We start from the raw sequence: 14,370 nt of genomic DNA on the forward strand, positions 1-14,370 counted from the left end.
GGCTTCCTCCCACGGCTTTCCTCAGCCCCAAGTACCCTTCCCTGGCTTTGGAACCTGGGGTGACAGTTACCTAAGCAGGACAGGACTCCAGCTAAGGGCAGGAGCCTCAGAGTCACAGGGCTGGTTCATAGCCCTCTTCCAGGACCAAAGCCATGTTGCCCACCTCTATTCCTTTGCTCTGCTTGGTATGCCTGTGGTCAGTGTCAAGCCATCTGGGTTAACCCATCTGTTGTCCCCCAGGCACAAGGTGTATACCTGGCATGAATTTGGGGGGTTTTTTGGAGGGGAGGGCGGGGGGCAGAGGGGTAGTGGTTAGCCCTTCTATCCACAGGGGAAGTCACTGACTAGTAACGGCTTTTAGGACAAATTCCTAAAATACTTGTGCAGACCCAATCCGCATTTTCTACTCCAATCTCTTAATTGTATCCTGGAAAACAAGAAATTTTCTAATCTGGGTTGGGGGAGGGTGAGGCAGAGCCTTCAAGGCTTTTCAAAGGGCTACTTAGAGGTCAGTAAGGTCCCGAACATGCACCACCTGAACCCCATGTGCCCCCAACCCTGGCCACCTCAGAAGAATGAGCACATATGCCCTCCCCACTGGCGGGACAGAAGAGGATGGAACTGGTTCTCCACTTACCATCTCAGCCACAGGCCTCCAGACCTCAGGTACAGGGTCTGATGAGGGCACCAAGTCCTATCTCCCCAATTCCCTTTGGAGTTTTAATCCAAGTCCAACCCTCTCATGTCACAGACAGGGACACTCTCCCTCTGGTACAAGTCCTCAGGAATGGAGGCCAAAGCCTAGGAGTCACCCGTGCCCCGGGAGGGAGGCACCCAGGAGTAATGCGGATGTTGGGGTGGGAGATGGAGAACATGTCAGGTGGAGGGAGGTGCCCTGGGGGACAACAGGTTGGATGGATACCATCTCCCTGGTATGTCTCCAGCCTGCTTTCCTTTTCTGAAAACTCCCCAGCTGCTCTCAAAGCAAGGGTGTGCTGCCTGGGCCCTGCAAGGGGCTTCCTCATGCCTCTCTGCCCTCCATGGCCCCTTGCTCCATACCTCCCTCCTTGTTGCCAACTCTTTGACCCTGGTAGAGCCACTCCTAGGGACTCCCCACTTCTCCACCCTCTGCCATGGGGAGGAGCGGGCCAAGTCTGGGCCAGCCCAACCTCAGCCTGAGATTTGGAACTGCCAAGTCAGACTGGAGGCTGGGGACTGAGCACGTTCTCATGGAGCCTCACCCCCAGGGCACAAACATGCACTGTGTGCTGAACGCCAGGCACCTTCCATCTGGTACCATCTCTTCCCGCGTTTGTGGGCCAGGGTGGCTCTATGGGCAAGTGGGGCTCCGTGTACCATTTCCTCCGTCTTCTCTTCACTGGCCCCTTCTCATCTACTGCACCATCATGTCCACCCACCCTCTCAGCCGCTGGGCTCACTTGCCCGGCCCCCATTCCCCCAAATGGTTCCCATAGCTTCTTTGCAGTGCTGTCTTTCCCCTTGAGGAGCCCTAGAGTAGACACCAGTCACAGTTTGGGCCCACTCCTGACCTGCCCGGGATCCTCCTTGCCCCCTCCCTGACAAGCTGGGCCATCCCGCCCTTCACAAAGCCCTCTCTACAGGGAGTCTGGATGTCCCTCATGGGAGACAAGCAGGGACTCAGGCTGCCTCCACACTCCCGCTGCATGGAAGGCCTTCCTGGTCCTAACGTTGATCCTGACATAGTTCTCCATCTATGAAATGGGAACAGTGATTCTGGCTCTCACCCAGCTCCAGGGCTTGGAGATGGGAACAACTGAGATGCCAGAGTACTGAGTGAGGAAGGTAGTTTTTACATGGTGAGGGAGGGGGAGATGGAATGAAAAGGGATGGAAGAGGAGAGGAAGGCAAACTGTGATGAAGTGTAGGGTTTCCTACAGGTGGGGGCGGCGGCAGCACCCATGGTGGTATGTGGTGAGCTGGAGGCAGGATGAGTAAAGACCCCATCTCCTACATTTGGGTTCCAAACATCATTTTGGTCCCCTGGGTGAGCTGCACCATTTCGTGTGAGTTTGGAGCAGGGCTTTCTCTTCTTTCTCCTAATATCCCGAGACAGCAAATGGCATCCATGAGTTTACTCTGGGGACTTCTGTGCAGGGGGAGAGCAGGAAAGGCTGGGCTGACAGCCCACAGCCACTCATCATCCAGCATTTACTGGGCTCCCACCAGGGGCCACACACGAAGCTACAGAGGCCAATGATCGGACTCTGACCTTGACCCCTCCAGGCCAAGCCTGGGAGAGGCTTGATCTACAAGTGGACCAAATGCAACCCAAGCCAGTGTAATCCCAGGTTTTGGACGTAGCAATGCATAGCTGGGGGCACAGAAGAGCTAACTGCCTAGTGTCAGCGAAGTGATGCATGCAAGCTCAATCCTGGAGGATAAGGAAAAGTAGCAAAGGGAACAGCATCTCTGGGACAGGGCACAGCACTGTGAGAAGAGCTGGCATGTAGGGAAGGCTGAGGTCACTGAAGCAAGAGAGGAGGTGGCCTAGGCACAAGGTTAGGAACAGGGAGCAAGGCAGGCTGAGCCAACTAGGCTCACCACATTTAGAATGTGACCCAAAAGACAGGGACTGGCCATCCACCGAGGGCTCCACAGCTGCAAAGTCCTGTGGTGGCAGGATCAAAACCAGCCCCTAGCAGGTGCACGGCAGTTGAGGTCAAAAGGCAAGTAGCAGAATCTGTCAGGCTCCCTGTTAAGAATGTCTGTTGAAAAAGTATGATGCCAGACACCTGGGTGGCTCAGTTGGTTAAGTGTCTGCTTTTCGCTCAGGAGTCCTGAATCGGGCTCCTGCTCAGCAGGGAGTCGGCTTCTCTCTCTCCCTCTGCCCTTCCCCCCATGCTCATTCTCTCTAATAAATAAAAAAAGAAAGAATATGAGGCCTTTAGAACTAATGGTGGTGGTGAATGGTTTCTGCTTCTTGCATCTATTGATCCTGACAAAAACATGCTTGAGAGATAAAAAGGTAATGAAAATGTTTCTGCAGTGTGTTTTGCTATGACCACATCCCTATATTCCTGAAATTTACGACCGTTATCATTTGAACAGTCTAACCTTCGTCTCTCACCTCATCTGACTCCCCCCAAGTCAGTGAAACCAGAGTTGGAAGGGAAAGAATGCACCCGGTCTCTCCAAAGGATGGTATCAAGATGAGCTCACACGCACTAGGATACTCCAAGTAGTCTACCAGAACTATGACTTCCACCCATAAAGGGTCCCAATGCTAAATGGAGGGACCTGGAATTCAAGGACAGGAAGGAAGGTCCTCGTGGATACAAGTTCACAAATAATCTGGACGTTGGAATCCCTTCATCTCTAAGTCTTTATTTATCGGAGCAGGTAGAAAAAGTACAGGATGTGCAAGGGATTTCAACCTCTCAGGACCAAGGGCAAGGGACCCCGCTACTGACACAGGCCCAGCCACGAGCCCCACCAGGGCAGCAGCAATCACTTCAGGCTCGCTGGGAAGTGAACGGGGAAGGGTCTCATGAAGGCTTTCATCTCACCTCCTGGGCTAATGTCCACTCCCGTGTCCCATCTCAGAACCCCAGCACAATGCAAAGAATGGACAGTGGCAGCAGACTGCCTGGTTCTAGTCCTACCTCTGCCACTTCCCTGTTTGACTTCTCAGTGCCTCCGTTTCCTCGCCTGTAAAGAGGGAATTACAGTATCCACCTCATGGCACCAGCATCAGCAAGACGATCACTGGCATTACAACAGTATCTTGGCTTTTATTTCCTGTGCCACTTCACCGAGTGGCTATCAGAATAAACAAGAGAAGTCAGTTTAAAACAAGTTGAAGAAATCCAAAGTTGTATTTATTTTTTTAATTGTTTTTACAGCTAACGTAAGAACAGAACCGTGACAGTGGCTCGGCTTTATAACCCACCCAGCCCAAGACTGTTCTGGTTGTGGGGCCAAGGACAGGTAGATCTTCCTCTGTCAGTGACCTCTTAAAGCACAAGGACATCTTCCATAGGGCATCAACATGCACCCGTCACGTTGAATGTCAAGAATTTAGCTAAAGCCTTCTTGATCCTTCTACATTCTCAGCTGGTAGTATTGCCTTCTGAGGTTATGGACTCCAGGTCTGATACGTGATAGGTAAAGGAAAGCTTCCTCTCGCATTTCGAGAAGAGCAGGCGCAGAAGTGTGGAGTTGAAGAACATGACTCTATGGACTTCAACCACCTCCCCCTTTAGCCTGTCCCTCCAAGGTGAGAAAGAGTCCGTGTTCTCACAACTCCCCTTTTCAGGTTTGGCTTTCTTCAAGGTGTACAACCCAAGCCTCAGAAAGTTATCCATAGGAAGCATATTAGGGTTTGCACAAACACAGGACAATGCATTGGTTTTTCCTTTGGCCCCAGCATACACTGGGCCAGCATCTTTCAGGAGCAACCACTCCAGCACTGTCTAAGCTGTACTCCTAAGTCATGAGTGGGTTGTTCAGGACCCCCTGCCTGTCCTCAATGATTCCTAAAAGCTTCATATAGTCTCACACAGTCTTATTGTCCTCGGGTCTATTGGTGTATAATCCTACCTGTAAAGTTACCAAACCCCTGACCTATGGATGCCTCTTTCAGATTTCGTATCTTCCTCAAACTTACTAAATCAATTTCCAAAAGCAGTTACCTACCAGCTAATTTGAGAACGAAGCCTAATTTTGTGCACATCACTGCTGAGACCAGCTCTGCGGGAGGTCAGGGAGGGAGGGCCTGGTGTTCAAGATACTCTTACATATCACACACGCCCCCCTCTCTGCCCACAACACCCCTTTCTGCCTTGTTTCAGACTCCTACACACTAGGTACTCCCTGTCAGACTGGCAGGTGAGGCTCCTGGACTAAAGACAGGTAGCCTGGTTTGGATATATGCTGCACCATGGGTCAAGACCATGGACCACGGCCACAGCATGCTGTATACCCTCCTGCCTACAGATACTGAACAGAGTCAGCATCACCTCTGGGTTGCTCTATTTATTGTCACCTTGGCAGGAAACATTCTAGAGTATGGAAGGGCAGGGACATGATCTGGAGGGCAGGTATGACGTCAAATCTAAAACTACCTTGGCACACAAGTATTGTGAGAACGTAAGGGCAGGCTCAGAGCTCCATCTTCAGTGATCACTTCTCCAGAGCTCAGGCTGGTACCAAGAGCCCGCACAGTAAGAGTCAATGCCAATAACCTTCCCAATTCCAAGCAAGAAGACAAGAAGTTGCATGGAATAGAAATAGAAACACTAAAACATGGCCTTCATCATCTTGATGCCTAAGCGTCCTGGGACGGCCAAGATGTTAACTTAGCTGGTTATTCCTGTTTCACCTCCACACACTGGAGATGGACATTTCAGGGGTTGGGCTTTCTCCCCCGTGACTTGGCAAATTCCTCTCACCTCATGTTGAATCAACAGTTCCTTAGGTAATAGGTGCAAAGCTTCATGCCCCAATCATTTTCTCCACAGGACTTACTGGAACATCCTTCAAACCACTTCATTTGTTCCATTCCTCTTCTTTGGCCTTTCTGGACTTTCTGGATACAGGAACTGCCCAAAGCAGGATGAAAAAAAGAAAGGGGCCAGCTTTCACCTCCTGGCAACAGCTGCTTCCCGCCATTTACAGTGGCCAAAGGGAATGAAAGATGACAGCCCAGTCCTCTTTACCCTATCATGGGTTTGAACTTAGGAGTTCCCAGGTCTCAGCAGGCTACCCATTATCTGATGTGGTTCTTAAGAGGGAGGAGTTGTATGGGACACGCTGTCCCATGGCTGCTCAGTGAAAGCAACAGTGATGTCCAAAACCAGCCCTCTGGCACTGCAAAACTGTCGATGGGCCAGGATGATCCCGGAAGCCTCAGCAAAGGGCTCTCAATCCTAACTCCCTAATAAGCCCCAGACCATATGGATGTCTCCTTCCCAACTTGGCATGGGGGTAGCACAGACTTCCAAAAGGAACTCCTTTATTAAATGCAGTGAGCAGTCCAACACAGCTACTTGGGTCAAGTCATAGTTAATGCTGGAGAAGAAATGCCTCCAATCCATGTACAGCCAGATCTGCTGAGGAACCTGGCGATTCCAGGAACCAGACCCATAGATGCCAGAGGACAACGTTCCCCTTGCTGGCATACCATATCACCTAGTCTAATGGTTTCACGAGACCCAGAAGCCCATTCTGAAAACAGGTGGCAGGGAGGCAAAAATGGTGATCTTAAGAGGTCTTCAGACAAGTGGACAGCTCAGCAGGACAGCACGTGTGCCCAGGGCTCACTGCATGGCAGCCATCACCAACCCGGTGAAGAAGATACATCACTCGGCATCTTCAGGGTGCTGGAGGCAGGCGCTATGGCAGGACAGGGAGTGAGCAAGAGTTAAAACTTTGCCAGGTTAACATACCCAACCCTCTGACCCCATCACCCCAACTCCTCAGACTTTATTACAAAGAAGTAATTCTCGATAGGGGAAAAAGCTGGATGTACAAGGGCATGTGTTCTAGCAGCCAAATGGTTACCAGAATGTGGACTCTGCAGAGACCCACCTCTACCACTTTATAGGGCAAGTGATGAATGCTCTCTGAGCCTCCTTTTCCCCATCTGTAAAACACACTGACAGCCCCTACTCTCCAGAGATGCTGTGAGATTAAATGAGACAATCTGCATTAAGTACCTCGAGTATAAGGAGTTCAACTACAAAGGTTAGCTCTTATTATTATGCATAACGGCAGGAAGAGAATGCAGGGAAAAGGAAAGCCTAAATTGTTAAGGGTGAGAGAGTTGAAGTTTTCCATGACTGTTCTGACAATATAGGTTTTTAGGTCTTACTCATTTTTTAGTTATGGAGGATGGATGCCACAAACCGTTGAGCCTTGCAGCTTAGGAAGAAAAAAGCAAGGTAGAAAGAGTTGGCCTTTTTTCACCAGGGGTTTCCCTACTTTTCTAGATTTCACCTTTGGAAAACTCCTAAGAGGTCTCTGAGAATGCAGAAAATAGGGGAAGGTGGAAGGCACAGGAAAGCGGATACGAAAGGGTTTGACAGTCAAAACTTCAAAGAATCTGCCTACATTTGCTCACCCTACCCAAAAGCAAGGCTGTGCACAGAGGATTACTCTGTCCTGATTAGGAATACAACTGAGTGAGTGAGTCAGCTCTCCCAGGGGCCCCTGTGAGGGTTGCAGGGATGCACCCTGGCTGGGCAGACGACTGGGCAGACCACAGTGTGGGTCAGAGAGGAGGCAACGAGTCTGTGACCACAGGCAACGAGTCCATTGATGCAGGACACAACACAGTCTGTCTCTCCTCTTCCTCTGACAGCTTTTCAGCTGTAAAGAGTACGTAAGAGTCCAGTTCCGTAAAAGAAACACACAGTAAATATTCATCAGTGCCAGAAACAGAACAGATAAAATTAAGTACTTGCATAGACCTTAGAGAAGTCTAGTCAGTGTACAATCTTTTTCTTTTTCATTCTATCCATAAATATCACGAGTATGTAACCCAAAACTAAAAAAGGATTATTTTTTCCAATGTAAACACCATTATCACACATAAAAAAGTTAACAATTCCTTAATATCGGCAATTACCCTGTGTTTATATTTCCAACTGTCTCATAAACATCATAAATGGGTGGTTTGTTTCTCAACATTTAAAAATTCAACTTCCCAAAGTGACTGGCTGGCTCAGTTGGTAGAGCATGCAACTCTTGATCTCGGGATTGTAAATTCGAGCCCCACATTGGGTGTAGAGATTACTTAAAAATAAAATCTTAATAAAAATAAAAATAGGGCGCCTGGGTGGCTCAGTTGGTTAAGCGACTGCCTTCGGCTCAGGTCATGATCCTGGAGTCCCAGGATCGAGTCCCGCATCGGGCTCCCTGCTCGGCAGGGAGTCTGCTTCTCCCTCTGACCCTCTCCCCTCTCATGTGCTCTCTCTCTCTCATTCTCTATCTCTCAAATAAATAAATAAAATCTTTAAAAAAAAAAATAAATAAATAAAATAAATAAAAAAATAAAAAAAATAAAAATAAAAGTTCAGCTTCCCAAAGTCTTGAGGAGATTCTGAGACAGCCCCTAATCAATCCTACCACAATAATCACTAACTTAGGCCAACCTCCTCACTAGACCAGGTAAGAAAACCAAAACCAGGGCGCCTAGGTGGCTCAGTTGGTTAAGTGTCTGCCTTCAGCTCAGGTCATGGTCCCAAGGTCCTGGGACAGAGCCCCACATCGGGATCCCTGCTCCACGGGAAGCCTGCTTCTCCCTCTCCCACTCCCTCTGCTTGTGTTCCCTCTCTCACTGTGTCGCTCTCTGTCAAATAAATAAATCTTAAAAAAAAAAAAAGAAAACCAAAACCAAGACAGGTTGGGTGATTTTTCCCAGGATCACACAGCTGGCTGAAGACAGAGGGCCAGACCCATAGCCCACTGATATCATACTGTCTGGCAGTGTGAACACTGAGGTAACCATTAGAAGCTTTTGAGTCAGCAAATCTTAATCTAATAATGCATCCTTTCTCTGTAATAAGAGAATCACCACTAGAACCCTCCTAGTAATTATACACTCATTTTACTGAGATAAAAACTAAGCTCTTAAGTTAATACCATCAGGTCACAAGTCAGATCTTGATCTTCATTTTGTGCTTCAATTTAGCCATGTAAAACGATTCTCAATGAGCTCCATCTAGCCTCCTCTTAACGTGAACTAGTTCCCCCAGGCTGCAGCAGGCTGAGGGGGAAGGTATCATCACATGATAGGGATATGCGTTCTAGCTGGGCATTAATATAGTATCAGCAAAGGTTAAGACTGCCTGAAAATAGGCCCAAATGGCTTTATAGATAATTTGCATCAAACTATCAAGGAACTCATAATTTCTGTGCTGTGTGTTTTAGAATATGCGATGTATGTTTTAGAATATGAGAAAAAAAATGCTTCCACCTCATTCTGTAAGGATACAATTAATGTCTTTATACAACTGGACAAGGAAAGCACACACACATAAAAGCAGGGGTGGATGGGAAGAAAACTATATGCCAATCTCACTAATAGAGGCCAAGATCCTAAGTAAAATAAAAGCAAATCAAGAAACACTTGGCCTCTTTTTTGTTTTGTTCTCTTTTGATAGGGTCTTTCCTATGGGTGCACAATTCAAATAAACTGGGGCATATGAAAAAAGAGAGAGAACAGGACATATTGAACAAGCTACAGAATCTGGAATTTAAGAGTCTCATGCTCTACCGACTGAGCTAGCCGGGCGCTGAATCTGGAATTTAGACGATCTGACATTAGGAAAATAAAGTAATTGATCATTTAACTGATTCAGAAGAAAAGTTTATGCTCACTCATCTGATTCCAAAAGAGCAATGAACAAAATTCAACACCTTATTTATCAGGAAAAATGAAAATAATAACGATGATTGTAGCAAACTAGAAACATACCTGACACTTGCTTAACTGGAGAATTTACATTATCAAACAATTACATAAAACTAATATGAGAACAGATGGGTCATGGGGACAAAAAAGGCCCAAGTGTGTGCAGCCATTGAGAATATGAACCTTGGAGCTATGAAGGGAAAGATTTGAAGATTTTGTTATATATAAATTTTTAATGTATGAAACAAATGTCCTTAATACTTCAAGAGAAAGAAAAAAAAAGAAGAAAAGCAGTTGACTGAAGTAAAGGATACACAACTTGTATAATAAAAGATTAACATCTGAATGTATAAAGCTGCTATAAATCAAAGTAGAGACAGAATATGATGAGCCATTCATAAATGACATATAATCTTGTAAGTAATCAGGAAAATACACATTTACACAATTCCATTGAGACGCCTGGGTGGCTCAGTCAGCGTATGCCTTCGGCACAGGTCATGATCCCAGGGTCCTGGGATTGAGCCCTGTGTTGGGCTCCCCGATCAGCGGGGAGCCTGCTTCTCTCCTTCTGCCTGCCGCTCCCCCTGCTGGTACTTGCTCTCTCTCTCTGACAAATAAATAAAATCTTAAAAAAAAAATAAACAATTTCATTTTTCACTCATCAAATTAATAAAATTTAAAACACTGATTTCCATAGCTGACAAAGACATGTGAAAACAGGGTATTATCACTGCTATGGCTTGAACTGTAAGCTGCCAGAGGCTCTGAAGGGCAATTAGCCAGCAGTCAGACAGATAATGAGACACACGTGCCCTCCACTTACTGGTCTCTGGACTGCAGAAATCCCCCAGAGGCACACAAAACTCAGGAACAACGGTGTTCACTGAAACACTACTTTCTGTATCAAAAAGAAAACAGCCCAACTCTCTAACAGAAGATGGTGAAATATCCTTTCATACATCCACCCAGCAAAACACGAGGCAGCTACTGACAAGAAGATAAGTCTCTATGTAACCCATGGGGAAACACGTCACAACATCCGTTGTAAACAAAGGCTAATTACAAAAAGTCCACATTCTTTGATTCCATTTTTGTCAAAAAAAAAAAAAGTAAAATAATGTACTTTGTATAGGAAGAAAGATCTAGAAGAATGCATATTGAGCTATTAATAGTGGATATCATCTCTGGGAGTAGTACCACGGGAAATTTTCACTTTCTAAATTACAGTATTTCTGTAGTGTTTGAATTATTTAAGCACAATCACTCTTCTAATTGAAAAAAATAAGGAAAAAAATAAAAGAAAGAAAAACACCTCCACTTTTTAAAAAAAAGGCAGCGAGGGCTAACTATGATCCCAATGAATGCCAGGTAACAATCTCTGCAGTACTTTCCCCTTAAGAGGAGGAGGCAGAAGATGGTCTGGAACAGTTGGGAGCCCGCCCCCCAGTTCCCACGCAGGACTGGGGTGGTGGGAGTGACGAGAACAGGGCCAGGCCTTCAGTCACAGCAGTCCCCACGAGGAAGGCCGTGGCTGCGACAGTGCACAGTGCAGGAAAGCACACGCCACACTGGACTCCCAATTATTTTTTTCTTTCATCTCTGAACTCTGAGTGGCTCTCAGACCAACATTTAAGATTAGAAACGTTTTACGTGAAGAGCTCACAATGGAAATCAGATCGACTACAAGGAACTGCTGGTGGCTTCGTGGGTAAGAGCTACAGAAACCTAGTGTGTCCTAAAAAGATGGCACTGAATGCCAAGAGCTGGAAAGCTGGTCAAAGAAAGGGTGTTAATCAACTTGCTGGCCTCTACCACAACCTCTGACTGATGGAGCCGAGAAGCAGAAGAGAAAACGAATGGAGAGGGAACGCCAACAAAACTTAAAACACCGAGGACGCTACACACGCAAACACAGTTACGCATTTAATCCTCCTGACAACCCAGGGAGTGCTACGGAAGAGGAAACTCAAAGAGGTCCATGACTTGCTCAAAGTTACAAAGCTACAAAGCCCCAGGTCTGGATTTGAATGCAGTCTGCCTGAAGTCCAGGGCACTGGCAGCTCCTCCAATGAGCCAGTGGGCCGGCCCCAAACTTCCCAGTATCGGAGCCTATGTCCTCCGTTTTCCCAGGCGGACTCACCTGTGAGCTGGACGGCAGAGCCTGGGAGCTGGACTCCTCTGACGGGGCTGCTCCCGAGCCCATGGGGCTCAGGGTAGTGATTCGGCTCGGTTGGCCACGCAGTGTCAGAGTAATGGTAGTAGGGACCTTCAAGCCTGACAGAGAAAGGGGGAAGGAGGGTTGTTTGTCACAGCCTCTACCTTCTCCTCCCGGAGAGTTTCTTCACATCACACACCACCCCCTCGGCCGCCCACCTCAGTATCCTCCCCAGCTGGGTCAGCTCCACCCTATCAGTCATTCTAAAAGAAACAAGAAACAGCTGTGTTCTTCCGACCTCTCTGGGGGATGGACCCACACAGCTGAATCCTTGAGGGTCAATACCAGGACCCTGTTGAGTTGGGTTCAACAACAAGCCTTGCCCATGTGAGATGGGAAGGTCCTAGGGAAAGATCCCATATCCAAGAGTCCCCACAGCTGTCATGAGAGACTCACCTGATGCTTGGTTAGAGATCTGAGCCAGGCCAGGGAGGCTGCTTGCCAACTTAGCGAGGCCCCCATTGGTCAGCAGCTGGTGGATGGCTGTGGGCTTCCCACCAGGAGTGGCACCCAAGGAGGAGAGACTGGTGGCCACAGGAATGGTACGGACAATGGTGCTGGTGCCCGTGGTGATGGCACCCAGGCTCTGCATGGGGGTGGGCAACTTCACACTGGTAGCCTGTGGGACACACAAGCTCGGGTGATCAGAAGCTACTGCCCAACAGCAAGCAAAGTTCAAGTGTGAAGGGCCCAGAGCATTAAAGGCTACCATGTACTGCACACCTACTACATGCAAGGTACTCTTCCACGCATTTTAAATAAGATAAGTATTATCTTATTTAATACTCAAAACAACCCTTTGAGAGAAATACTATCATTATCCTAATTTTGCAGACAAGGAAACAAAGAGAGAGAGAGGTCAACAAACTTGTCCAAGGTCACACAGTAAGTCATGGAGCCTTAACCTTTGGTAGCTCCCAGGCGTGACGTCAGAAAGCTGTCTGTCTTGACCCAGACCCCAGACCCAGTTGCCCTGCCAAAACCAACTAAACTGAGGCCTCCTCCCCACAGCTGCCCAGCCCCGTGGACGGCAGATGTGCACCTGTGGGGCTGGCCCTGGGGAAGGATTTGCTGGGAGGCCAGAGGTCTTGCTGCTGATATCCTGCAAGCTGAAGCTGAGGCCTTGAAGGAGGCTGCTGGCTGGTGTGGCCCCTAGGAGAGGGCAGAACAGATGTCAGCACAGGCTCAGTTCCTTCTCCCAAGAGAAGCCACACCCATCCACCCTCAACAACCAGCTAAAATACCAATGCTCTTTCCCTGGGACATTCCCAGTGCTCTCGGGAAGATGCCAGGAAGGGCTCCCTGGGCACGCACACTGCATGCCCACACGAGGAAAGGTACTATGCTAGACACACTGCCTTGGATTTGCTCCACATATCTCAACCTGCTCCAAACCACCTATCTTACTTTTTGGACAGTTTTAGGAAAACCAAAGAGAGCCTGAACCCCACCCACTTTTCAGAAATCTAAATTCCATCCTTTCCAGAGAAAAGGACAGCTTCTTAAGCCAAAAGAATTCCAAATACCTGATTTACATTTCACTACACACAGTCGAGCAGCCACAAAGCAAACAGGGAGGTCCTCCTGAAGGAGGACACCTGCAGAGCCTTGCCAGCTGGGCTCAGGCAACCAGCCTTCCCATGCAGGGTGGGGTGGCAAAAGTGAAGAAACAAGCAGAGGCAGAAAGGTGCCTCATTTTGTTAATGCTAGTACAGCACAATCTCCAGTTTTCTGCAATCAGATGTGTTCAAAAACACCACAATGAACACAATACACATCTCCCACCAGCTATTTCTCCTCCTTACAGTACAAGAGATACTACCTGCAGACTGGGATATTTACTCACTGTAGATATTGAGACCAAGAACTCCCCCACCTCAAAGCTAATTCCAGCTTCACATCAAGCCTCTATGAAAGCCCGCAACTCAGAGGAGCACCCTCCAGATACAGCTGCTTTCCCAGGACCACCCTCCAGCAGCAGCCCAAAAGAGACTTTGCTGGGCGGCAGGGAATGCTGGGCTACCAGATACCTGGGAGGGAGCTGCCAGGAGAGGTGGCCACCAGACGGCTCTGGAGTGTGTGCAAGGCACTGGGTGTGGTGCTGCTGGACACTGAGGAGGCTGGGCTGGCTGAGACACCCCCTTCAGAAGCACTTGACCTGGAGACAAAGACAGGAGCTCTATTATCCAAAGGTCAGAGGGCAGCAGACCCTGGCAACACAGGGAGGGTCCACAGGGGGGCCCAGCAATGCTTCCAGCAGTGGACACTAGAACCTAGAATTTCTTTGTCCTATCTTCTGAATCTGGCCTCTAGTCCTTCTCAAAGTCAGGCCTAAAGTAAAGACTTCAAACCTTGAAGCAAGAGCTACGAGATGCTTTGCAAACTTTAAGTAAAAAAGAACTCTGAGTTGACCGCCCCCCCCCCCCGCAAAAAAGATCCCACTCAGAAAGAAGTCATATTCCCAAAACTGACAGAATACTCTACCAGGTTTCCAAAGCGCTAAATGGACCAGAGAAAAGGTGAAGAGAAAGAAAGGAACAGAACCAGAAAGGCCAAGAAATAGACTCACTTGGTAGTGGTGAGAAGCCCTGTGAGCTCCTTGGCCCCTGCTGAAGCCTGCCCCAGTGTCATGGTGATGGGCTTCCCTCCCGCAGCTGCAAAACAGAAAACCCCAAGGCCACCGGTCAGTCCTGCCTGGCCCCTACTTTTCAGGGTTTCACAGCCCAGGCTAAATGCAAAATATTATGGACAAAGA

General features: G+C 48.2%; 1 protein-coding gene across 3 annotated transcripts in view; it reads right to left on the reverse strand.

Annotated features, from left to right (window-relative positions):
- Positions 1 to 3,798: 3,798 nt before the first annotated feature.
- The window catches only part of KANSL3 (KAT8 regulatory NSL complex subunit 3), a 41,675-nt gene continuing 31,103 nt past the window's right edge, over positions 3,799 to 14,370 (reverse strand). For all 3 annotated transcript variants that reach the window (XM_021701165.1, XM_021701163.1, XM_044918617.1), the window contains 6 exons: positions 14,185 to 14,269; positions 13,646 to 13,773; positions 12,658 to 12,767; positions 12,012 to 12,234; positions 11,541 to 11,674; positions 3,799 to 6,375 (listed from right to left, as the gene is read on the reverse strand). In XM_021701165.1, the coding sequence (XP_021556840.1) occupies positions 6,355 to 6,375; positions 11,541 to 11,674; positions 12,012 to 12,234; positions 12,658 to 12,767; positions 13,646 to 13,773; positions 14,185 to 14,269 (701 nt within the window). In that variant the 3' untranslated portion in view covers positions 3,799 to 6,354. The remainder of the gene's footprint in view (positions 6,376 to 11,540; positions 11,675 to 12,011; positions 12,235 to 12,657; positions 12,768 to 13,645; positions 13,774 to 14,184; positions 14,270 to 14,370) is intronic.

Source organism: Neomonachus schauinslandi, chromosome 10, assembly GCF_002201575.2.
Source record: "Neomonachus schauinslandi chromosome 10, ASM220157v2, whole genome shotgun sequence".
NCBI classification, from domain to species: domain Eukaryota; kingdom Metazoa; phylum Chordata; class Mammalia; order Carnivora; family Phocidae; genus Neomonachus; species Neomonachus schauinslandi.